The sequence below is a fragment of the Puma concolor genome, chromosome E3, assembly GCF_028749965.1.
Source record: "Puma concolor isolate L17-30 chromosome E3, mPumCon1.1.hap2, whole genome shotgun sequence".
In the NCBI taxonomy this organism is placed as follows: Eukaryota; Metazoa; Chordata; class Mammalia; order Carnivora; family Felidae; genus Puma; species Puma concolor.
Genome location: NC_141682.1, coordinates 9,787,554 through 9,813,970, shown reverse-complemented (window position 1 = coordinate 9,813,970; position 26,417 = coordinate 9,787,554). Strand labels below are relative to the sequence as shown.

The window sequence follows — 26,417 nt, the reverse complement described above, 5'->3', positions numbered from 1 at the left end:
TTTTGTTTCCCTTCCCTTATGTTCATCTGTTTTGCCTCTTAAAGTCCTCATATGAGTGAAGTCCTATGATTTTTGTCTTTCTGACTAATTTCACTTAGCATAATACCCTCCAGTTCCATCCATGTAGTTGCAGATGGCAAGATTTCATTCTTTTTGATTGCCGAGTAATACTCCATTGTATATATAGACCACATCTTCTTTATCCATTAATCCATCGATGGACATTTGGACTCTTTCCATACTTTGGCTATTGTTGATAGTGCTGCTATAAACATGGTGGTGCCTGTGTCCCAAAACAGCACACCTGTATCCTGTGGATAAATGCCTAGTATTGCAATTGTTAGGTCATAGGGTAGTTCTATTTTTAGTTTTTTGAGGAACCTCCATGCTGTTTTCCAGCGCGGCTGCACCAGCTTGCATTCCCACCAACAATGCAAAAGAGACCCTCTTTCTCCGCATCCTCGCCAACATCTGTTGTTGCCTGAGTTGTTCATGTTAGCCATTCCGACAAGTGTGAGGTGGTATCTCGTTGTGGTTTTGATTTGTATTTCCCTGATGATGAGTGATGTGGAGCATTTTTTCATGTGTCGGTTGGGCATCTGGATGTCTTCTTTGGAGAAGTGTCTACTCATGTCTTTTGCCCATTTCTTCACTGAATTATGTGTTTTTTGGGTGTTGAGTTTGAGAAGTTCTTTATAGATTTTGGATACTAACCCTTTATCTGATATGTTATTTGCAAATATCTTCTCCCATTCTGTCGGTTGCCTTTTAGTTTTGCTGATTGTTTCCTTCGCTATGCAGAAGATGTTTATTTTGATAAGGTCTCAGTAGTTCATTTTTGCTTTTGTTTCCCTTGCCTCCGGAGACGTGTTGAGTAAGAAGTTGCTGTGGCCAAGATCAAAGAGGGTTTTGCCTGCTTTCTCCTTAAGGATTTTGATGGCTTCCTGTCTTACATTGAGGTCTTTCATCCATTTTGAGTTTATTTTTGTGTATGGTGTAAGAAAGTGGTCCAGGTTCATTCTTCTGCATGTCGCTGTCTGGTTTTCCCAGCACCACTTGCTGAAGACACTGTCTTTCTTCCATTGGATATTCTTTCCTGCTTTGTCAAAGATTAGTTGGCCATATGTTTGTGGGTCCATTTCTGGGTTCTCTATTCTGTTCCATTGATCTGAGTGTCTGTTCTTGTGCCATGAAACCTGATTTTCAAAAGGAGTCAGCCAGCGGGGCCAGTGCTTAACTGTGATTTGCCAGCCCCGGACTACACAACATCCCTTATTTAGAATCGATCAGTTTTTCCACCAAAGTCCTCCCTCTGTTCTAGGATCCTGTCTGACATCCTGCCTGGCACTTAGTTGTCATGTCTCCTTCACCCCTTCCCATCTGGGACAGTCCCTTCACCTGTCCTAACCTCACTATTTCGAGAGAGTACCAGTCCATTATCTTCTAGAACACACCCCACTTTAGGTTTGACCAGTGGTTTCTCACGTTTGGAGGGAGGGAGGCAAGAATTCCACAAAGGTGGTGTGTGCCCTTCTGAGTACACTGTTGAAGGGGGTTCATTACCAGTGACATGTGCCGTGATCTCCTGGTTGGGTTCGTGTCTGCAGGGTTTCTCCTCCGTAAAGTTTCTGCTTTACCCTTTGTAGTTAATGAGTATCTGGGGAGTGGTAACTTTGAGACTGTGCAAATCCTGCTTCTCCAGGGACTTTTGCCCACTAATTTTAGCACATCCAGTGGTAGGTCTTATCTGCAGTAGTACTTACTGTGGATCTGATGCTGATTTTCTGTTTCCCTCTTCCCTCCTACATTTATTAGTTGGAATTCTGTGAGGAGGAGCTGTGTCCGTTTATTTATTTTGTTTATTTGACTATTCGATTATTTATATCAGGATAGACTCATGGATATTTATTTATTCTACTGTTAAAAACCCAGTACTCCTCTAGCTGTTAACAATCCAAAGAAGAAATTGAGGAAACAACTCCATTTACAACAGCATCAAAAAGAATAAACTACTTAGAGATGAATTTAAACAAGGAGGTGGAAGGGTTTTCCACTGGAAACTACAGAATGTTGCTGGAAGAAAATGAAGACAGTGGGAAGACATTTTGTGTTCATGGACTGGAAGTCTTCATATTGTTAACATAGCATCACCCCCAAAACAGCACACAGGTTCAGTGCGGTCTATCAAAATCCCAGTGGCTTTTTACGCAGAAATGGAAAAGCTGATCCTAAAATTCCTGTGGCATTGCAGAGAACTTCAAATAGCCAAACCGTCTTGAAAATGAAGAACAAAGTGGGAGGATTCCTACCTCCTGATTTTAAAATTCACCACAAAGCTATAGTCATTAAGGCAGTGTGGTGCCATTAGAAGGACAGACCTATAGGTCAATGGAATAGAATTGAAATCTAGAACTTAATTCATGTGTATGTGGTCAGTTGATTTTTGACAAGGGTACCAAGGCCATTCAATAGGGGGAAAGTCTTTCCAACAAATGGTGCTGGGACAACTGGATATTCACATGCAGAAGGAATAAAGCTGGACCCCTTACCTTACTTTACACCATATACAAAAACCAACTCATGGTGGATCAAAGACCTACACACATGTCCAAGATAAAACTGTAAAACGCCCAGGAAAAAACATAGAGGTAAATCTTTTTTTTTTTTTTTTTAATTTTTAATGTTTGTTTATTTTTGGGAGAGAGAGAGAGAGAGAGAGACGGAACATGAGTGGGGGAGGGGCAGAGAGAGAGAGGGAGACACAGAACTCGAAGCAGGCCCCAGGCTCTGAGCTGCCAGCGCAGAGCCTGATATGGGGCTCGAACCCATGAACCGTGAGATCATGACCTGAGCCGAAGTCCAATGCTTAACCGACTGAGCCACCCAGGCGCCCCATAGAGGTAAATCTTAACAACCTTGGACTTGGCAGTAGTTTCTTAGGATGTCAGAATCATAAGCAACAAAAGAAAAAACACATAAATTGGGCTGTTATGAATTGAGTGTTTCTGTGCCCCTAATCGGCATATGTTGAAATCGTCATCCCTAATGTGATGGAATTAGGTGGGGCTTTGGGGAGGGAATTAGTTCATGAGGGTGGAACCCTAGTGAATGGGATTAGTGCCCTTATAAGAAGTGACAGGAGGGCTTGTTTCCTCTTTGCCTTATGAGGCTGCAAGAAAGCAGCTGTCAACCAACCAGACAGCAGGCTCTCACCAGACACTGGATCTGCTGATGCCTTGATCTGGACTTCCCAGTCTCCGGAACTGTGAAAAATAAAGGTTTCTTGTTTAACTGCCTCCTCTAGGATATTTGTTACAGCGGCTTGAGCTAAGACATGGACTTCATAAAAAGTAAAAACTTTGGCGCGTCAATGCTATCAAGAAAGTGAAAAGACAACTCACATAATGGGGAGAAGTATTTGCAGATTCTGTATCTGATAAAGGTCAAGTATCTAGCATATGTAAAGAACACTCATAACTCAACAACAACGTGAAAACAACCCAATTGAAAAATGAGCGAAGGACCTGAATATTCTTCCCAAGAAGATACACAGATGACCACAAGCACATGAAAAGATTCTCAACATCATTCGTCGTTAGGGAAATGCAGATCTAAAGCGCCAGGAGCTACCACTTCACACTCCACCAGCATGGCTGTTAACAACAAAAACAGAACCAGCAAATCACTGATGTTGGTGGGAACATGGAGAAATCGGACCCCTCGTATGCTGCTGATGGGAACGTAAAGTGGTGCGTTCGTTGTGGAAAACAGTCTGGCCGTTCCTCAGGGCGTGAAGCATAGCATTACCACATGACCCAGCAATTCCGCTTGTACTTATATACCCTGAGAATTGAGAACAGGCACTCAAACTGTACTTGGACATGAATATAGCAGCATTATTTACGATAGCCAAAAAGCGAAAACAGCTCAGATTCTATCACCTAGTGAATGTATAAGTAAAGTGTAGTAGGTCCATATGATGGAATATTATGCGGCCATAAACAGGAATGAGTGGCTGACACCTGCTACAACATGAATGAACCTTGAACACATTCAGCCAAGTGAAAGAAGCCAGTCACAAAGGACTGCTGAATGTGTGGTTCCCTTTATGCGAGATGTTCGAGATGTTCATAATAAGCAAATTGACAGAGACGGAATGTAGAGGAGAGGTTGCCAGGGGCTGGGCAATGGGGATTGATTGCTTCCTGGACACAGTGTTTCCTTTGGGGTGATGAAAACCTTCCATAACTAGATAAAGGTGATGGTTGCACAGTATTTTGCATGTACTTAATTCCACTGTACTGCAAATTTAAGATGGCAAATTTTACATGTATTTTGCCACAATAAAAAAAAATAACCTTAGAGATGAATTACACCTCCCTGATCCAATAATATTATTTATTTGGGTGCTTAAATTGTTCTAGCTTTAGCCGTTTGGGACCTCCTTTGGGAGGTCTTCTGGTTCTTTCGATAGCCTCATGTTTTCTTGAGCTTTTCCTTAATTTCTGGCACTATGCTGATGTTCCATGCTTGTTTTTTTGTTTTCCATGCTCCAGCCCTGGAACCAGCTTTTTCTTTAAAAAAAAAAAAAAAAAAAAAAAATTTTTTTTTTAACATTTATTCATTTTTTGAGAGGCAGAAAGAGACAGTATGAGTGGGGAAAGGACAAAGAGAGAGGGAGACACAGAATCCGAAGCAGGCTCCAGGCTCTGAGCTGCCAGCACAGAGCCTGACGCAGGGCTCAAACTCATGAACAGTGATACCATGACCTGAGCTGAAGTTGGACGTTTAACTGACTGAGCCACCCAGGCGCCCCAGAACCAGCTCTTTCTTTAAGGAGCCCTGGTTCTTTTTATTGGAGAATGGTCTTTAGAAACCAAGATGTGGGTGCTTGATGACACTGCTGATTTTCACTCTGTTTTGCCCCAAAGAATAGGAATAGGAGGGCCAGTAACCCAACGTTCTTTGAGCGTCTGCCATGTGCCCTGTGCAGTTTCCCCCCTGTGACTCGCCCATAGCCCTGGTAGAGTTCTCCACGGTGATGACTCTCCATTTTAGAAAAAGTGGCCAAGGGAGTTGAGATTTGTCCAGCGTCCTGGAACTATTTGGTGGCAGAAGCAATTTTGAACTGGCTTTTATTTTTTTCTAAAGCTGCGACACCCCCGCTCCCCCCACTTGCCCTTCAGACCCTTCTGGATACTCCTCCCCCGACCTTTCTCATTTTGTGCCTCCTTCGTCAGGAAGCCCTCCCTAGCCACTTCGGCTCACACCAGCCTCACCCAACTGTGAACTGGCACTGGCCTCCTGTGCCATTCATTTTGGCAAGGAAGTCACTGCCACTTGTCTCTTTTCAGCAGAAGGGCAGAGAACATTCCCTGACTTAGTTTGTCTTCCCTTGTCCAGCTGGCATGGTGTTGAGCACTTGACGGATGTGAAAGAGCCACTGTCTAGTATGAGTGTAGTGTTTCACCTCAAGGCAGCCTTACCTTTGACCGTCGCCCTCAGTGTTTCTGTGACACTTCACAGAATGCTTTCACATGCATCATTTGTACCAAAGCCAGACAAGGATTGATAGTCCATCTCATTGGCTAAACCTCGACGAGGAGAAGTGATTTGCTAAGACTATGGTAAAGCCAATACCCAAATGTGATTTTTTGAACTCGACCCTTTTCACTATGACCCTCTGTCTGCTTTGCTACTAATACTATTTTATAATCCAGTGGACTAGAGAGAAATCAAAGAAAAAAATTGGGGCTGTTTGCCCCCGTCATATTTTAGTTGAAGCTCAAATACTACTTTTGAAAAAAAATTTTTTAGTGTTTTTATTTATTTTTGAAGGAGAGAGAGACAGAGCATGAGCAGGGGAGGAGCAGAGAGAGGGAGACACAGAATCTGAAGCAGGCTCCAGGCTCTAAGCTGTCAGCACAGAGCCGGATGCGGGGCTCAAACTCACGACCTGTGAGATCGTGACCTGAGCCGAAGTCGGACGCTTAACCGACTAAGCCACCCAGGTGCTCCTCAAATACTACTTTTGGAAAGTATTTGATTTCCTTTGCTGTGCCTAAAATCTAGGGGAATTCCAGGGTCAATAGATGACATAGAAGTAAGTAGTTACTCCCTTTCCTTAGGGGCTACTGGAATGGGGGCATTTGAAAATTTAATATAGTACTATCGCTGTGGAGGAATATGTAAAAGGTAGGTAGGTTTTTGTTTTCTTCTGTGTTCCTGCTGAAATGGTCTGAACAAGTAGAGGCTACCTTTCATGCCAGAAAACACGTGAAGTGGGCTAAAGGTGCCATCACTTTTCTATTCTGGCTAGTGGGAATTCACAGAGACTGAGGTTTGCAAAAGACTAGCCTCGTCTACTGATGGTAGACACAGGCTTGGCAGGATTTCAGAATCCTAACCTATGAGGCCGGAGGGGCTGCTACAGTCCCTTTTAGAGGGACTTTAGACCTTCTGGGCTCTCTTCTGTGCCTGTCCTTTGCCAGGTGTTGTCTTCTGTCCCCCTCACAGTAGCTGTTGTTCACTCCCTGCCCCCCGCCCCTTTAGCTAGAAGGATTTGTACTGTATCAAGTGACTAGGCTTAGACATATCTAAGGCTTTCCTGTTGGAAGTCAAGGTGAGTTGATCAAGGACTGTTGAAAGACGATGCGTGCGAAGTCACCCTGCTCCTGTGGGCTGTGGGGTGGGGGTGGGTGGCAATGGTTGAGGGAAGGGAGCTGGTCCCTCCAGGTCCAATTCAGCTGGAGGCAGATCTCTGGGCAAGTCCTGGTAGATGAAAGCCAGAATTGGACGGATTCTGGGAGTTCTAGACCTCAGAACCCAAACCTTACTTTCCCTTCAGTAAAGAAAGGTTGTCTTTCTCCAGAGCTTTTTGGGTTTCTCCAGATCCTGTTTCTCTAAACTCTTAAGGAAATACAGGAGCTTCTAGAAGTCACCCAGACTGGCTTCCAGGGGGTAGAGATGACGTATTCCACCATTTATCTACAAGTATTCTCATAGTTTGAGGCACAGAAGCAAACAGCAGAGGTTCTTTTCTTCACTATTTGCCTTGCACACACCTTGGTCTTGTATGATTCCACCAACAGCCCCTGTGAGGTAGGTAGTAACAGCCCCATTTTATAAAGGAAGAAACTGAGGCTCAGAGAGGTTTTGAGATTCATGTGTGTGTGATGTTGTCATGACGTAAGGAGTTTAAACATACCTGTTTCCAGGCATAAGTAGTGTAAATGATTGTTGAAATGTGCTTCCCCAGGACCCGGCTTCTTCCTTTCCATGTCACCCACTGCCCTGCCTTGACAGTCTCCCACCGGGAAGGGCTCAGGGGACAGAGGGGCAGCAGGTAATGAGTGCCTCACAGCAAGTGGAGGGCTAAGCGGTGGAACTTGTGTGTCCCCAAGCTGTGATCCTTGGGTTGGTGTGTGGTCATGACCCTGGGCCAGCACCTCCCCACACACACCTTTCCCACTTTATACCAGAGGGGTCTTATTTCCTGGGAATGATTTCCATCATTGAGAAGGCCCGTCTGGTCTGCACATCCATGTTCCCGGTCTCCTCTCTCTTTTTGCTCTTCTGGGGCACACGTGTCATGGCCTCCCTGGAGTGCTTACTGATTCTTGGATTTCGGGTTTGGTTTTCACTTGATATCCTCCCGGGCTTCTGTGAGCACGGTGCTTTGTAAAGTCGTTCCCTTCTCTCCAGGTCAGCAGGTGTCCTGCAGAGGGAAAGCTGCAGAGAAATGTTGTAAATTACTCTTTGGAAAAAAATTTGTCGGTAAGTCTCCTGACTTACCTTAAAAATATTTATTCTTTTTGGGGCGCCTGGCTGGCTCAATCAGTAGAGTATGTGACTCTTGATCTCGGGGTTGTGAATTTGAGCCGCACGTTGGGTGTAGAGATTACTTAAAAGAAATAAAAATATTTATTCCTTTTGACTCAGAAATATTTCTAAGACATATTCAGAAATTCCATTCACAGGAAGTAATCAGAGGCATGTGCAGATTCATCCTGAAAAGCTATCACTCATCATGATTATCACGGCATTGTTTGTAATAGTGAAAATATCCAGCAAGTGACTCTTACGTTCATAGGCTAGAATAACATTTGAGAATTTATAATGTTCACAATTTAATACATTAAAAAAAAGTGGGACCAAATTATATATGGTATAAAACCAATAATGATAAAAACGAATTTATAATATACACATAAATTGGTGAACCAGGGGCGCCCGGCTGGCTCAGTCAGTGGAGCATGGGACTCTGGATCTCGGGGGTTGAATGTTCGAGCCCTCTGTGGGGGGTAGAGATTACTTAAGAATAAAATCTTAAAAAAAAAAAAAAGCCTGTTTGAACAAGAACAACTAGTACATGTGTGGGTTGCATTCTTTAACTTCATGTGTTTAAATTTAGCATATTTTTTTCAATGGTCATATATATTTAAAAAATTTTTTTAATGTTTATTTTTGAGAGAGAGAGAGAGAGAGAGCGCGCACAAGCGTGGGGGAGGGCCAGAGAGAGGGGGAGACACAGAATCCAAAGCAGGCTCCAGGCTCTGAACTGTCCGCACAGAGCCCAATGCGGGTCTCGAACTCACAAGCTGTGAGATCATGACCTGAGCTGAAGTCAGATGCTTAACCGACTGAGTCACCCAGGCGCCCCAATCATATATACTTTTAACTTGTTTTATTTTGAAATAGTTTTATTTATAGGAAAGTTGCAAAAATAGTGAATTCTTGATTACTTTTTACTCAGTTTCCCCCAAATATTAACCATGTTTGCTAAATTTTACCATGTTTGCTTTATCATTCTCTTTCTCCCCACATATATATGTATATTTTTTAAACATTTTTTCCCCTGATGTACTTGAGAATAAGTTACAGATAGGGTGCTCGTTTATCTATAAGTAATTCAGTGTTTATTTTCTAAACTTCAAGGATTTTTTTTTTTTACATAACCATAGTTTTTCTGAATGTGGAGTTTATTCATATTTTGCCATTCACCTCTCTTATAGCAAAGGAAACTAGTTTCTTTTTCTTTTCCTGGCCCAAGATTGCATTTGACTGTAACCACTCTTCTATGCCCTAAAGCAGTTCATTATTTCCTTATAATATTTGCCCTTGACATTTTCCAAAAAGGCCATACTTTGTAGTATGTCCCTCAGGGTGGATCTGACAATGATAAGATTCAGATTATATATTTTCGGCAGAGTATCACAGAAATGGCATTGTGTCCTTTAGAGCACCATGAAAGGTGGTGGGCAGTGTCACTTTGTCCCAGTATTGGAGCCATTACTTTTTTTTATTTTAATTTTTTAATGTTTATTTGTTTTTGAGAGAGAGACAGACAGTGAGTGAGGGAGGGGCAGAGAGAGAGGGAAACACAGAATCTGAAGCAGGCTTCAGGCTCTGAGCTGTCAGCACAGAGCCCAATGCAGGGCTTGAACTCACAAGCCGTGAGATCATGACCTGAGCCAAAGGCAGACACTTAACCAACTGAGCCATCCAGGCACCCCTAGAGCCATTACCTTGGATCACTTGGTTATGGTGGTATCAGCCAGGCTGTCCTCCTTCTCATCAAACTTTGACTTGCAAGTTATTTATATCAGTATTGACTTGTGTCCTGTTCTTTTGTCCAATGGGTTCTAATCTGTCGCTCTGGTATTTATTTAGGTGTTCAAATTGTCCCAGATTTGGCCAGTGGGAACCCTTTCCAGGACCCTACGTCCTTTTGACGCATCCCCCTCATTCTTTAAGCCCTTCGTTACTTTTCTGCACTGCAAGGTGACCCAGGCCCAGTCATTATTTTCCTGTCCCAGTTCTGGAGTCGGCCATTTCTGCAGGGAGCCCTGGTTCCTTCTGATGGGGAACACTGTTTAGAAACCAGGATCTGGGGGGCTAGATGGGTCCTTGGTCCTGGGGTATCCTCACTCGGCCCTCTCCGCAGACAAAACTAAGAAATACACCCCCACACACACGTTTCCATGCACACACACACACCCTCCAATTCCAGTGCAACAATGCAGCTGGCATCCCGTTTCTGTCTGCATTTGTAGCTCCCTTCTACAGCAGTAAGAAACCCAGCTGCCATGTATTTATTTTTAATTTCCGATGTAACATGTGAATGTCACAAATGCCAGCCATCTCATTAAAGCGGACAGACAGGGACACCTGGGTGTCTTAGTCTCTTGAGCATCCGCCTCTTGGTTTCGGCTCAGGTCATGATCCCAGGGTCATGGGATCGAGCCCCATATCTGGCTCTATGTGGAGCACAGAGCCTGCTTAGGATTCTCTCTCCTGTCCCTCCCCCACCATTTGCACAGGTGTGCACACTCTCTCTCTCCCCCCCAAAAAAAAGACAAAGCAAAGAGCTCTTTAGACACTTATCTCTCTGGTCATAGTGTAGACATTCCCTAGAGGAAATCCCTCTGGATCATTTTTCTGAAGAAATACATAATTTTTCTATTTCATTAGTGGTTTCACAAGAGGAATATAACTTTTCATGTTCGGTAGGTTTTGGCCGTCTTCCAGTGAGAGGCCTATAGTTCTCCCTGCTTAGAGTCCCCATTGTGTGGCTTGGACACCTGAGCGTCCAGCTTGGGGTTCTTCGAAGCTGCAGTGAGCATGCTGTCAGTCCTAGCGAGAGGTGTAGCTTGCGAAAGGGCTCCCTAGACCCAGAGGCCTGGGCGTTTTTGTTTTTTTTTTTTTTCCCATGAGAAAACAGCTTTCAAATATTCTTCTGGCCCAGTAAGTAACGCACACTCATTATTTAAAATGCAAACAAATAATACGTTAAAAAGGAAGTGAGAAAAAAATTAAAACCTCATCCCTGAGGCACTGTTTTTGGGGCGATCCTCTGACATGTCACTTTATGTGTACATGTACATGCTTTTCTATCACTGAGACCGAGCACACGTGCCTTTGTATTGTGGACATACACTCGCGCTGCGGTGTGACTCACACACGGTCAAGGGCACAGACCGTGAGTGCGCCACTCGCGGGAGTTTTACGCGGACAGACTCCCTGCTGCTGCCACCCCAGAGCAAGATAGTGCACATCGCCCAGTGTGCCAGGAGCGTCCCTGGTGTCTCCCGCTCGTGACTCGGGCCCCAGAGGTAACCACGAGTCTGATGCCTGTCCCTGTAGATTACTTCTGTCTGTTTCTTGAAGTTCATCCATAAGCGGTTGGTGCTCTTACATATTTGACTTCTCTTGTTCAGCATCGTGTCTGTGAGATTCAGCCCTGTTCCCGTGGGTGGGGGTAGTGCACTCCTTTTTCATAGCTGCAGGGATCGATACTTTCTGTTGTCGCTCTCTTCTTCAGGACTGCTAACAGTAACATCTTGAGTCTGTGCAGACCGAGGTGGGTGGGTAAAGACGCAGTGTAGACATGATGATGGCGTCCCTGGGAAGGCAGAAGCCCCAAAGGGGCTCCTCATTAAAGCTGAAAGCCCCACTCTGTGTGAAGCCCCAGTGTTCTTGGGACTGGTGTCTTAATCCAGAGAGTCAGTACGTCCGCCTTCCTTTTTCAGAGCTCTCTTCTCAGCCTCCCTGTTTTTCTTCCTCTTTTCTGAGTCCTTAGGCTGTGCTGTGGGATCTCCCATCACTGTGTCATCATCCGCCTTTGCTTTCCATGGCTCTTGTTGACTATGAACTAGAACTGTGTGTGTCTGTGTGTCTCAAAGGGTTCCGTGAAAGAGATCCAGGAACCCATATTTCAGTATTAACTCAGGTCAGAGACTTGGGCTTTGCCCCTCTGGCCTTAATCACCAACCTCAACCAGTCCAGGTTAATGAGCATACACTTGGCTGGTGTATTCCCAGGCTTCGGGGATGGCAGGCACTCTCTCTGTCATTGAGTTACCCAGCCTTCTGTTGACACATCTCTTATGATGGGGGCCCTGCTTCACAGCTGCTCATTCTCCCTTCAGACTCCTTTATTAGAAAGTTCTCCTTGAACAGCGTGTAAATCTCTGTCCCCCATTACCAGGGCTCACTTCTGCCCTCAGGAGACCTCTCCCTCCTCTGTTCTCTGATTACCCAAAGAGCAGATGGTCCCGCTGCCTCTGAATCCTCTTTACGGTAAACCTTCCTGTACTGTTTCTCATGTGGCATGTTTTGAGGACCGCTCCATCCTGGGACTCTTTTTTTTTTAATTATTTTTAACATTTATTTGTTTTGAGAGAGATAGAGAACAAGCAAGGAAGGGGCAGAGAGAATCCCAAGCAGGCTGTCAGCACAAAGCCTGATGCGGGGCTTGAACTCACAAACACTGAAATCATGACCTGAGCCTAAATCAAGGGTTGGACCCCTACCTGACTGAGCCACCCGGGTGCCCCAGGGGACTTCCCAGCCCAGGGACTCTTTCTGATTGTGTTTCAATTTGTCTTTGATGCTAAATGTGGAGCCCTTCTGTAACTCTCCCTCTCTTTTTTTTTTTTTTTTTAAAGAAATTGTTTTTAACGTTTATTCATTTTAGAGAGACAGAGACAGAGCCTGAGCAGGGGAGGGGCAGAGAGAGAGGGAGACACAGAATCTGACGCAGGCTCCAGGCTCTGAGCTGTAAGCACAGAGCCTGACACGGGGCTCAAACCCCCAAACCATGAGATCATGACCTGAGCTGAAACCAAGAGTCAGATGCTTAACCAGCTGAGCCACCCAGGTACCCCTTATTATTTTTTTTATTATAGAGAAAGAGCTCAAGAGCAAGGATGAGCAGTGGAGGGGCAGAGGGAGGGAGGGGAGAGAGAGAGAAAATATCTTAAGCAGGCTCCACACTCATTGCAGAGCTGATGCGGGGCTTCATCTCACGACCCTGGGATCATGACCTGAGCAAAAATCAAGAGGCGGACGCTAAACCGACTGAGCCACCCAGGGCCCCCCGGTCCCACTTCCGTCAAGCATAGGAGAGTACCATGGTCCGTGCTGAGGCCTCCTGCGTGGATGTGCCGTGTGAACCATAACCTGCCCTGCGGGGAGGGTTCTGTTGTTGGGGCTTCTCAAAAGCCTGTCGCTCCTATTCCTGCTGATGCTCTAGAGGCAGAGCAGACTTCAGAACTGGTCTGCCCAGTGAGTAAACTAAGGCATGTCCTCCAGCTTCCTGTGTTTCTCGTTTCCTCATTTGTGTTAAGAATTAATTGAGGCAAAGGTCTAGGCAGCAGGATGAACTGGTATGACCTTATATGAGAAAAGCCCACACTCACAGCACTTCTGACCCCAGATGTGGGTGTGGGGGTCCCCCACAACAAGCAATTCTGTGACAGGAACTGGGTACCCTTACAGTTGAACTCAACTCTGACTCCCATCTACCTGGGGCTGATGTCAGATCCCGCACGTGAAGGGCTCAGTCCCACAGGGCTGCTCCCCCCGAATTCAGATGCCAATTGCAAATCCAGGTTGTCACCTGTGCGTATGACTAATCAGCAGTAAAAGGGGGGGGGCTCCTACAACCCTCTCCTCAAGTTCAGTTTACTTGCTAGAGCAGTTCACACCACGCAGGGAAACACTTACATTTATTAAAGGACATGATAAAGGATACCGGTGAACAACAAGGTGAAGAGATACGCAGGGTGGGGTCTGGGAGGGGCCCCAAGTGCAGGAGTCGGGGGGCATCACCCGTGCTGGTATGTGGACACCCTCTGAACCCGGTACTATTGGGATCTCGGTGCTCCTGCTTCCTCGGGTGGCATGCTCAGTCATTAACTCCCTCTCTGGAGAAGGGGACAGGCAGGGCTGAAAGTTCCAAGCTGCCAGTTATGCCTTGTCTCTCTGGTGACCATCTCCCCTCCAGGAGCCCACCCAGAGTCTCATTAGAACAAGAGATGCTCTTTGTGCTTTTTATTGCTTAGGAAATTACAAGGGTTTTAGGAGCTCTGTCCCAGGAACTGGAGGCAGAGACTGATACATATATTTTCTAGTATCTCATAGAGCTCCTGTGAAGTATGTTGTGCCCATCAGTTGCCCTGTGCTAACTTTTAAAACATTTTCTTTCTTTCTTTTTTTTTAATGTTTATTTTTGAGAGAGCATGAGTGGAGGAGGGGCAGAGAGAGAGAGGGAAACACAGAATCTGAAGCAGGCTCCAGACTCTGAGCTGTCAGCACAGAGCCCGATGCGGGGCTCGAACTCACAGACCGAGAGATCACAGATCCCTGAGTCAAAGTCGGATGCTCAATGGACTGAGCCACTCAGGCGCCCCACCCTGTGCTAACTTTTAATGGTGTTACTAAGTATCCCCACCAAATGCCCTGGAGTATTTGCCAAGAGTGTAGGAGAGCTGTGGGTTCACCCCACTTGGAGTTCAGGCCAGGTGGCCATGGCCCCAGAGGGAGTGGTAGGAGCAAGCCCGTGTGGTCCTCTATGGCAGCTACAGTCCCAGTGGTTTGCTCCTCTAGGCTTTGTCAGCTCAATTTGTGCTGAGTGATGCTGGCTGTCTTGCTTCCTTCTTGCCAAGTCATGCTCTGACACATCTAGTTCTCCTGGCTTCCTTCCTCTTTTACATCATTGCATCAGATACAGGCCCAGTCATGTGTCTCCAGATCACACCCACAAGTCCCATCTTGTGGTGGTGGTGGGGGGGGGGGGTAGGTCATCAGCGTGCTGTGGAATGTTGGCCTGAGCACGTTCCAGATCAGGATGCCTTGGTCAAGGCCTCGTGATTGTACTGACATGGTGGGTGGAGGCACCATCGTCCAGGTTCCCACCAATGGCATAGGTGTTAATCATGCCACACCCCTGCCCAGTTGTCCCTGGCTGCCCAGGGCCCAAAGACCCCAGACACATATAGAGGGCTCCTGGCCCCTTTGCACACTGGTCTCGGCCTATTTCCAAAAGCTTGTCTCTTTCTGACCACCTGTGCACCCACACATACAAACACATCCCATCGTAGCACACTTGAGGCGCTCCAGATTCTGTAGCTACTGCTCTTCTACGGTTCGAGCCTTGGTATGCACTTCCCCTGTCTAAACTCTCTTATCTTCCTTATCTGGCCGCTGGGCCTGGGTCATTTTTTCATGATGTTAGTCCCTGGGTGTCCCTTCTTTGATTGTCTCAGATGATCTTACCTTCACCTCCCTCAGAGCTCAATTTATTCCCCCATGACATTGTACTGGCCGGGACATGCTTATGAATGACAGCAATGACTTGGCGCCTTCCATCCCCCAACCCTCATGGTGGCAGAGAAGACCTGATGAAAGAGAGCATATAAATAAGACTCAGAGTGTAACAACGCTCTTCCCAGAATGCCCAGGACACAGTCACAAATCACTCCCCGTACTGAACACTAGGAAAATTTCAACTTGAATGAGAAAAAAACAGTCAACAGTGATCAAAGTGACATCGATGTTGGAATCCTACAAGATATAAAGGAGAGCCAGACAATCCTCTTAGAACTGAAAAATACCATGGCGAAAGCTCCATGGATGGCGCCATAGTAGAATGGTGAAGACAGGGGAACTTGAAGGTAGAGTGCTTGATGGAATTATCTAGTCAGCGGGGAGCAACGGAGAGACATGAGGCAGAAAAAAGTGAACGGAGCCTCAGGGACTTGGAGGACCCGCCACAAAACATGTTTACATCATCGTCATCCTGGCAGTAGAGAAAGGGGGGTGGGGAGCTGGAAAGATAGTCAAAGAAATAATGGCTGCAAGTCCTCAAACCTGCAGATTCAAGAAACCAAGTGAACCCTAAAAACGGTGACTCCAGAGAAATCCACAGCGGCCGTGTCTCGGTTTGCAGGGTCAACTTGGTGGGCAAGTTGCTAGAGAGGAATCTGCTGCTTTCTTGAGCCCTGCTTTTTAGAGGCCGCCTTGGGGAGGGCCCTTCCCCTGAGCACCCCCTCCCCCCCCATCTCTGGAGGATAAGCTGTTAGACGGGAGCAGGCTTGGCTCCCTTGACGGTTTTTCCTCACCTTTTTTTTTTTTTAAGACTTTTTTTTTTTTAAGTTTATTTATTTGAGAGAGAGAGAGAGAGAGAGAGCACAAGTGGAGGAGAGGCAGAGAGAGGAGAGAGAATCCCAAGCAGGCTCCACAGTGTCGGTGCAGAACCCGATACAGGGCTAGAACTCTTGAGATCGTGAGATCATGACCTGAGCCAAAGTCGGACGTGTAACCACCTGAGCCACCCAGGAGCCCCGGTCTCCCCTCATCTTGAAACCACTACTCATTGGCAGAGATTTGTGAACTTGAGCAGATGCTATTCCCACCGCAGCTGAGGGTGGACGCCATAAGGTGCTGGTGACTGCTGCTGGGTGATGTGCACGCCTGAGGGACAAACTAAATCGCTTGCTCAGGCTTCTTCCCTCCTCGTTGCTGCTTTAGGAGACCGGCGCACCCCGGTATCGGTGCCGGGTTGCTCAATCAGTCTTGTTTACTGACCAGAAATTGCATACAGTAAACGCAAAGCCATAAGTACTTCCTTGAGGATGATTTTACACTGCGGTGTTGTGAAGAGTCAGATGGAGAAAGGGCCCTTCTGCCTTGTTTGCCTTTTCAGACGTGCCAGGACGAGTCACCCTTGGCCTGCGGCATCACCTGTTGAAATTCAGGAGGAATGGTTTCTCTCATATCTGTCTGCCTACCTACGTGTGTCCTTTTCTGTATGTAATTGTCTTTTTTTTTTTAATGTTTATTTATTTTTGAGAGAGACAGACAGACAGTGTAACTGGGGTTGAAGCAGAGAGAGAGGGAGACACAGAATCCGTAGCAGGCTCCAGGCTCCGAGCTGCCAGCACAGAGCCTGACGGTGGGCCTCGAACTCCAGAGCCGCAAGACCATGACCTGAGCCGAAGTCGGACGCCCAACCGACCGAGCCACCCAGGTGCCCCATGTAATGTTCTTTTCTAATAAAAACAAAAGCTCTATGTACAGACCTAACTTGTAGTAAAAGATCAGATCTGATGTGCCCTTTTTTCCGTGCCTAATTTTCCAGAGGAGAACATTTAAGCCGCAGCCCTGTAGCCGAGAGCCTGCTCCGGTTAAGAAGTTGCTCTGTTTTCTCATGTACATTTTCCTTTTTGGTTTTGTTTTTTTTGTTTCTGCTGCGGACAAGTGTTGCCTTTGACCCCAAGAGCTCTGCACTTCCCAGCGTTCCTCCTCTTCACTAAATGTGGGAAGAAGAAACGGCCTACGGATTAGAGACCGTTCCAGGGCAGAAAGAGTGCACAGGGCTCCCAGAGTCTCCTTGGAGGGTCTCTGACGGACTGTCCTGCAGTCAGTCACCCTGCCATACTTGAAGTGGGGAACATTCTTGTAAAACAGGACATCCAAGATTTTCTCATCACAATCTTTCAGCCATCAGAGGAGAGTGGTTTTATACCAGACCATGCGGAGGTGGCTCAGGGCACACTCCCAGAGGCACCTAATCTACCAGCGCGGTGCAAGTGACATCTGTCAAACTCTGCGTGAAGTATACCAGCTTGGGTTGCTAGTTTTGAACATTAGCTCACGCTGCCTTTCTTTGGCCGACTTGTGTCTTTGCCAGGCTGGGTTTTCAGGGGCTGTTTGGACCTGACTGCTTCATAAACAAAGTAGCCACAGGCCTGGGGAGACCGTGGAAATTTTACTAAGCTACCAGGGGCTCCGTGAGCAGAGAAAGTTTGGGAACCTCTGTCCTAGCAGATCACCACTTGGGCACACCGCCAGCACCAGATGCCTTTAAATCTGCTTGTTGTGTATTATCGGTTCCTGCAAATTTTATATTTCACGTGTCATAATATATTCACTGACACCTTCCATCCATTCCACGGGTAGTTATTCTGCATTAGATTGTGTGCCAGGCACTGTGCCAGGAAAGTATGACCCTGGCACAGTGCTTGGGAGTGACAGTCGAGCTGAGATTGTCAGGAAGCAACTGGAGGAAAAGCGTCTCAGGCACGTGTAAAGGCACTGGGGCAGGGGTGCAGAGACTTAGGCTGGGGATATAGGTGGGTGTCTTGTGTGTGTGCTTCAGTGTGAAAACAGTGACTCGGTGTGAAAATAATGGTTTAGCAGCTGTTCATGGCTTCTGCCCCAGTCACACTGCTGCTGTCCTCGTATGGGAAGCGTAGGGGTAAAGGGCTTTCCTCTCAGCGTGGCTTCCTTCTTGCCAGTCTGCCAGTCCTTCCTTTCCACTCTGTGCTAGATACAGAGGTACTTCCAATACTATTCCTCGTTCGGGAGCTCACAGCAGAGCAGGGGAAAGGTTCGTGTCTCTTAGATCATCCTGCCTACATGGGTCCTGAACACAGCCCTCCCCTGGGAAGCTGGGGCCCCTTTCTTGGTTTCAGCAGTCCTTGGAGCCTTCACTTCCCCAGAGTAGAAGGAGGCCTTGGATAAAATGATCATGATCTCCGGGTCTTTTCTACTGCTCCTCTGCCGCTCTTGTCTGAAGTTTTACACCTTGCAGTCAAAGCTGCTCTCAGTGCTTTTGAGACCCCTGAGTGCTGGCCTTGTCCCCCGTCCCGGTCAGGCCTCAGGGCCTGAGCCCCACCCTGGCTTGCTGCAGGGAGTCAGCATCCCGGTGGGCAGTGCCTGGTCGTCTCCCTGGGGTGCAAGAATGTATGGGGTTGTTCCTCTGAACTTGAGGGGAGTGGCCCAGATGCCAAAGGAGGCAGTATGGTCAGGTATCAGAGCCAGAGGGAAGGAAAGTGAACGTAGCCTCACAAACTGCGGTAATGATGTGTTATCTGTGTGATGCTTTGCAGATTATAAAGCCACCCAGTAATCTGTATGTCAGGCTGTGAACAAAATGAAGTCCTGCTCTTGTGGGCTGACCCTGCAGTCAGTGGAAGGAACGTATAACGTAATGCCAGGTAGTGATCAGTGCTGAGACGGAGTATGGGGAGGGAGAACGACCAGAAACTATACTGAGGCAGAGTCTCTCTGAGATGGTGACATCTGAGCAGAGATCTGAACGAAGTGAGGGAGAGAACCCTACAGATAACTAGAGGAATGGAGTCCAGGCAGCAGCATTAACGTGTGCAAAGGCCCTGAGGCAGGAGCAGACCTGGAGGCTTGAGTGGTAGCAGGGAGGCCAGTGTGACTGGTGAGGAGAGGTGAGAGCGGTAAGAAAGGTGGAGGGGGCAGAGCTTTTAGATTTTGTGCTCAGTAGGACATGAAGCCATTTGAGGATTTGGGTTAGGGAGGTGACTTGATCTGGCTTACTTTTTAAAAGGCTCTCTCTGGCTTCTGCATGGAGCAGGCCCCTTAGAGGTCTGTGGCAGTGGCCTGGGCAGCTGGAACCAAATGTGGGACTGTGAATCCACTGCCCTCCGACACACCATCCCTGCGGGAGCCCCCTGCAGAATGAGCTTTCTAGATGGCGTGGGCAGCTCACATAGATGTCAGGAAACGATCATTGGTCATTTTCCTTCATGGCCAGGAGTCTCCCCGCAGTAAGGGGGGCTGGGTGGCCTGAGTCAGGGGGAGAAAGGGCCATGGGACAGGGAGCTGACGTTTGCTGTTCCGTGAGCCGGTGGGGGACAGGGGGGCTTTCCTGTGTCAGCCGGGCTCCGAGGGTCTGCACGGCATGACCCTGTGGGACGGATCCTCTCCCTCCATGGTTCTGTGAGAGCTTGGCAGACAGAAGACCTGTGGGTGTGCCAGACCACACTGGCAGGGTTGGCCAGGAGGACGTGCAGAACAAACATTGAATAAATCTTCAACGTGCGTGAGTTCATCCTTGAATATGAAATATATCAAATATGATTATCGCAGGAACTGAGTCATTAGAAAAGCACCTCAGATGAACGAGAAAGCAGACAGCTGAGCCCAAGAGTCTGCTCTGAGTGGCCCGTGCCCGACAGGCCACAGAAGGGCAGAGCTGGTGCCGGGGCCCTCGGATGCCAGAGCGGCTGCGGGGGCCAACCTTGGAGTTGTTTCCCAGCGGCCGGGACAGCGAGCGGAAGGCAGATGTGAGGCAATCTCCCGTGCCTGAGCTGCCGAGATGTGACGAAGGCTTTCCCCGCTGAGGCTGGGAAGCCTGGTAGTGGTGAGAGCTGCCCACTTGGTTAACAGCGGCAATTGCAAAATCGAGTGACGAGGTTGCAGAGGTGAGCTCAGCCTCGATAAGTGGCAGAAGCGTCCTGCCGGGCTTTCAGGTTCCCCACGTTGCCCTTTGTGGACTCGGACCTGCCTTTCTGCTGGGTTTCAGTGGTGGCAGGACCAGGGGGGGCATCTTTCCAGGGAACGAATGAGGTTGGTGTGCTGAGGGTCCCCGGGACCACTGTCAGGCTCCATAATTCGCCAGGACTCGCAGAGCTCAGAAAAGCTCTCTCACCCCCTGTTGCAGTTTATTATGGCAGAAGGATATTATGGCACAGACAGAAACCAGCAAAGGAGAAGGCTCCATAGGCCGAGTCCGGCAGAAACCAGGCACGAGCTTCCAGTTGGCCTTGCCCGCTGGAGTCAGCAGCCAGGGCTTAACACTCCCAGCAACGACGCGTGGCGACACGTATAAAGTGTTACCAACCAGGGGGGCTCACCGGCCGCCTTCATGTGTGGGGTTTGTATGGGAGTCAGCCTAGCAGGCGTGGAGCGCCGCATCGCTAACCTCATCTACCCTGTCTCCCGCATCCCGGACGTCAAACCCAGACGATGCGGTCCAGAACCCCAGCCCTTCATCCTGAATGACATGGTTAACGTGAACCATCTGAGCCTGGCCGAGCGCCTCAGTAAACCATCTGTAAGGTCCACGCTCATCAGGCGGCGTCTTCCCAGGGCTTAGAAGTGATTTCCCAGCAGCCGTCCAGGGCCAGCCCTGGAGGCCTTTGGAACGTGCAGGGTTTAGGGCCACCCAGGCCTGTCACACAGTTGGGGACAAGATTTGCCTCGAAATGGTCCCCGTTCTCATGTAGAACCAAGCCCATGTGGGGCTGGAGGAGGCTCGGTGTCCCTGGGAGCCTGTGGCTTCTGTTCTCTGTTTGCAGGGACCCCAGTCCCAGCTCCATCTGTAGGACGTCCTTGGGTTCCACAGGGCCATTTAATATTTTAGTTTCCACCCAAAGCTGCAGCTGTGTCTTGGAGGGGCCAGCAGCTCCTGCCCCGGTGCCTTGCCTGCTGCTGTAGTCCTTGGGGCCCTGAGACCCAGGCTGAAGCTTTGAGGGGTGGGGGTGTGCCCCCGTGGGCCTCAGGCAGACCCCACTTCTCCCTGCTCATACGTGTCCCTTTCTCTCCCTGCAGATTCCTCTCGCCATGGGGGATTCCAACGTGGATGCCAGCGCCACAGTGTCTGAGACAGTGGCTGAAGAAGTGTCTCTTTTCAGCATGACGGACATGATTCTGTTTTCACTCATCATGGGCCTCCTGACCTACTGGTTCCTCTTCAGAAAGAAAAAAGACGAAGTCCCCGAGTTCACCAGAATTCAGCCAGTGTAAGTGACTGTGCTCCAGATCCCTCTCTGCGTTCCAGAGCCCGTCCATCAGTCCCAGCGGTGCCCTGTCCTCAGACCTCGGTCAGGAGAGAGCCAGGCAACAGAGGTGCAGGTGGCCTTGCCGCATTTGGGGCTCAATCGGGGACATCGCCTTATTGGTGGCCTGTGCCTCAGAGCTACCTTAGCCTAACCCCTCGTGTTTCCACAGCACGTTAGGGTTTACGAGGTTCTTTTACGTCTGTCCGCTTGTTCGAATCTCTCGTTGGCACCTCACAGGGACCAGAGTACAAGGTGCCATTTCACAGGTAGATAAGCTGAGGTTCAGGGGCACTACAAGTACTGCCCGAGGTCCTTAGCACAGGGCAGAGCTGCAGCCGGCACCCGGTTCATGTTTGACCCCAGGCCCGTGATCTTTCTGTCTATGACAGTTTTGTGAACATATGGGTCGTAGCGGAGCTATTGGCAAAGGACCACGTCGGGAGGCACAGCCCACTGTCTTTCCGTCCTGTTGCATCACTGACATGGACAGGGTTGCAGTTTGGTGCTGATGCATCTTTACCACCTAACGCTTGCCAATTTCCCTTTTCAAATGAAGAGAGCAGCCTCAAGCTTAGAGCTTTGGGGGCGACAGCAAAGGAGGAAAACTGGTTTTCTCTTCTCCTCGAGACCCGCACTGAATAGTTCTGTGACCAGATGTATGGGGAGTTCTTGCACACCCTTGGGATGCCTCCAGGTGTGAAACCGTCTGCCTGGAGTTAGCCTCGGGTCCTCCGGGTGGGGGGCCTGGTCCCACTAGACTGCCCCCAGCTTCAGACACGAGTCTTAAGTCCCAGCATCACCTGTACTTATCAGCCAAAAACCAGAGCTAGAAACCAGCCTCCTCAGGTTTGATTCATTGGCTGCTGTGGCTCACAGAGCTCAGGAAAGCAGTTTCCTTATTACAAGGTTACCAGTTTATTTTAAAGGATAGAAGACAGTAATAGCCATGGGCGCCTAGGTGACTCAGTTGGTTAAGCGTCCGACTCCAGCTCAGGCCGTGGTCTCGCGGTTCATGGGTTCAAGCTGCACGTCAGGTTTTATGGTGACATCTACCCCTCCTCCAGCTCCTGCTCTGTCTCTCTCTCTCAAAAATAAACATTAAAAAAAGAAAGAAAGAAAGAAGTCCTTAACAGCCAGATGGAAGAGATGCAGAGGGCAAGGTATGGGGAAAGCTGTGGAGTTTTATACCCTTGGTGGGGGCGCCACCCTCCCAGCACCTCCAAGGAAGTGTTCAGCAGCCTGACACTTGAAGTTCTCCAAACCCTGTGGTCTTGGGTTTTAATGTAGGTGTAGGTGCGACTGATTAAATCATCTGCCACTGGGGGTTCATTCACCCACCAGTTCCCCCCTCCCCAGAGGTCAGCAGCAGGCCTGGAAATTCACACCCTCTGACCACATGGTTGGTTCCCCCTGGCAACCATCCCCATCCTTCAGGGCTTTCCAGAAATTGCTTTATTCACATAAACTCCAGAGTGGCTGAAAGGGGCTGGTTATGAGGAAAGGAAGACACCTTTATTGTTTTTATCACTTAGGAAATGCCAAGGGTTTTAGGAGCTCTGTGCCAGAAACAGTACAAAACCCAAATTCGTATTTATTATAAGTCACGATATCACACACAGTCTCCGGCTTGAGTTTACTAATGGCACTGTTTGTTTTTTAATGTTTTTTTTTTTTTTTCTAAGTTTATTTTGAGAGAGAGAGCGTAAGCAAGGGGAGGGACAGAGAAAAGGAGAGAATCCCAAGCAGCCTCCTCACTGTCAGCACAGAGCCTGACATGGGGTTCGATCTCATAAACCTGAGCCAAAACCAAGAGTCGGACCCTTAACCAACTAAGCTGCCCAGGTGCCCCCATATTCTTTTTACTTTACTGATGTTTTTCAACCTTCCAGAAAGCTTCCTTGTAAGAAGTTTAAGTACAAAGGTAAATTAGCTTAATGAAAATATTAAGAGTACAGATGGTTGTTAGCTATAAAAACATGACAGTGAAGGAGTGATATGGTGACGAAACCACTGTCCCCCCAAGACTGAGTTCCGAATCCTTCCTGCAGTCAGGTCACTTCTTCACATTCGCTGTTGGCTATGTTCTACCCAAACTCCAACCCTGGACACCTGCAGGCAGCTTTGAGTGAGGCCCTGTGCTGAGGGAGCCCTGGGGCCCAGCCCTGCCCTTGGGGGCTCCCTGAGTCCTGCCAGGAGTGGGTCTCAGGTGCAGGCCGTGGTTTCACACACTCGGGGCCAGGATTCCCCAGGCTGGGCAGGCTGGGCGCTCAGGGTCACATCCCCTCCTAATTCCCTCTCCCAGTTTTGGTAACCATTGTCTCCCCTGGAAAAGTTACGGTCTTCAAGCATCACAGGAGATATTCAAAGGACTCAGTTCTTGTACCACTGACAGGACATTAGTTTCCTGTTTGCCGAAAGCTTAGCAGATATCCACTGAGGCCCCGCTGTGTCCCAGGTAGCCACAGATAAAATAGAGGAAGTCCCTGTGTTCGAGCTCACATCCTGGGTGAGGTCCTCCCTTCACCTTGCCTCAGTTTTCCCCTCTGGAGGGGAATGACCCCACCTCCCGGGGCTCATGTGAGCATTAAGTGAGGTGCTGGAGGTGACAGCACCTAGTATCTTCCTGGTGCTGGTGGCTGCTGAGTCTGTCAGAGTATATTTCGTGTCAAGAAGACAAAGGTGGTGTTTACATTAACAAAACTGAGCCGTCAGGACGTTGAGAGGTACCTGTAGAAATGCTTTATGAAATGCTTTTGTGTGCATCGCCTAAGCATGGCCTCTGCGACAGCCCGGCACGCTGGGCAGGGCGTGGCTGGGAAGTCTCAGGGCCAGGCCAGGAGACACAGGCTCCAGGAACTCTGAGAAAGAGGGGGCAGGAGGGTGTGCTGAGGGAGGTGGTGTTGAGCAGGTCCTAGAAGGTGCTGCCACATCCCGAGGCTCAGAGGGCTTTGCCCGCAGAGGGCCAGCGGGTGGGACCGGCAGGCGAGCAGGAATCCGGCCTCTTGCATCCGGGGTTGGTCCAGCCAGGTACCTTCCTGGGGTGGAAAGTATTTTGGGGCGGGGGGGGGGGAATGTGGTACTCAAGATAAGGGATCAGTGTCCAGGTCCCAGTTTCCAGTGGCCCTGAGTTTCCTTGTCTGTAAAGCGGAGATGTCCCACCGCACTCCAAGAGAGGACGTGGGCGTGCCATAGGAGCACATGGAGCCACCATCCTCCCCGTCACCTCTCCAGCCTCATGAGATGGACCTGAAATAAAACCGAAAGCCTAAAGTTTGTAGATTCTGTCTCTTTGCGGGGATGCTAAAACTGCCCTTCCCTCTTCGTAATCCTAAAGTTTCAGCCTTCCTGTTTCTGTGTCCGCTCGCTCCACAGGGTCTCTTGTCCCTCGATATACCATGTGGAAGCCTGCTGGGGCCGGGTCATGTGTACCCTCCGCAGGGGATATGTTCTAGGGCCCAGAGTTGGGTGACAAAGGTTCTAGTCCTGCCTCCATCACCTAGAAGGCACGTGAAGACGTTGGCCGTGACTTTATCTTTTTTATGTCTGTGCTCTGGAAACGATAAGCGTCCTTATCTCATGGGACTGACACTGAAATGACATCATCAGTGAGCGCTTTGCCCAGGTCCTGGTGCTCTTGGTCATGGCCTTGCCCTTGAATGGCATGTATTATTGTTTTTATCCTTACTATTAATATCACATCCTGTCTCACAAGAGCCCTACAAGGAAGGCTTTATTACCCCACTTTGCCGATGAAGAAGCTGAGACGCAAGTAGCCTCGGAGTTTGCCCAAGTCACGTCACTTACAAGTCGCAGGGCCAGCTTATCAAGCCACACCTGCAGACTCCACAAGCCACACTTCCCCCTTTGCCACGCTGCCTGATTTCAGCAGGGCCCCTCGTGGACTGCGTGGGGGGCGGATGGAGGGTCATCGGGAGGCAGGTGGTGGGGGGCGCTACAGGACGTGGGCCCGAGAGAGATGGGGAGGCCAGAAAAGGGAGTCCCGGGGCTCGCACAGTGAGGGCACAGTTGATGGGACACGCGGGCCTGGCTGGGCGTGAAGAGTCTGCACCAGGCAGCTGCTCAGAGCAGGTTTGGGAAACGGGAGACAGGATGCCTCTGGGCGTAGGCGGAGCAAGGGAGCAGAGCAAAACCCAAAGTGTAGAGATTTGGACCCTTTGCAAGCAGCAGGGGATGGGGTGACTAGAGAAGAGAGGCCAGGCTGCTAGAAGGAAGACACTGGCTTTTTCTCTTAGGCTTTTGTTTCTCTTGTTAAGGCTGAGCATGAGCTGTGGGTAGCAGGGTGAGGCCACTCGCCACTCCTCTGTCTCTCTGGTCCCTGTGGCCGACGGGGGGAGGCGAGGAGCAAGAGACCAGGGAGGGTCAGAGGGAAGGTCAGTTCTGGAAGGACTGTTTTGTTTTGTTCGTCACCTTTTTGCTGAGGTGTATATAACATGCAAACAGAAGGACACGGGTCGTAGTGCACGGTTTGAAGGACGTGTGTAACCAAAATGGCCCCATGTTGTCTGTGTCACGGAGCATGCACTCTGAGGTTTACGTGGAGTTCTTTGGTCTCATTTGGTATTCCATTCTGTGAATAATCTGTGATTTATTCTTTCTGATGATGACGGACATTTCGACGGTTCCCGGTCGGGAGAACAGTTGCAAACAGTGCTACCATGAACATTCTGGTAGGTGTGTTTTAGTCCCCATAAGGCTGTGTTTCTGTTCCGTGTGTGCTGTGACGTGGCACTGGCAGGTCATGGGCACGTCCCCTCCTCACGCTTACTTTTATCACCTTTTTTATCGTAGCCACTCAAACAGGCGTGCAGTAGCATCCTGTCGTGATTTGCGTTTCCCTGAAGACCTACGACCTTGTCTGTCATAATGTTTATTGGCCATTTAGATACCTTTGTGAACGTCTGTTTGCTCAAGACTTTGCCCGTTTCTTCCACTGGGTTGGTGGCCCTGTTCATTTGCCAGGGTTCTTTATAGTCTAGGTATGAGGCCTTTGTTAGATAAATGCACTGCAGATACG

General features: G+C 48.8%; 1 protein-coding gene across 1 annotated transcript in view; it reads left to right on the top strand.

The window, feature by feature from the left end:
- The window catches only part of POR (cytochrome p450 oxidoreductase), a 62,499-nt gene that overhangs the window by 12,480 nt on the left and 23,602 nt on the right, over positions 1-26,417 (top strand). Inside the window, exon 2 of the mRNA XM_025923396.2 lies at positions 21,153-21,343. Within this exon, the coding sequence (XP_025779181.1) occupies positions 21,165-21,343 (179 nt within the window). The 5' untranslated portion in view covers positions 21,153-21,164. The remainder of the gene's footprint in view (positions 1-21,152; positions 21,344-26,417) is intronic.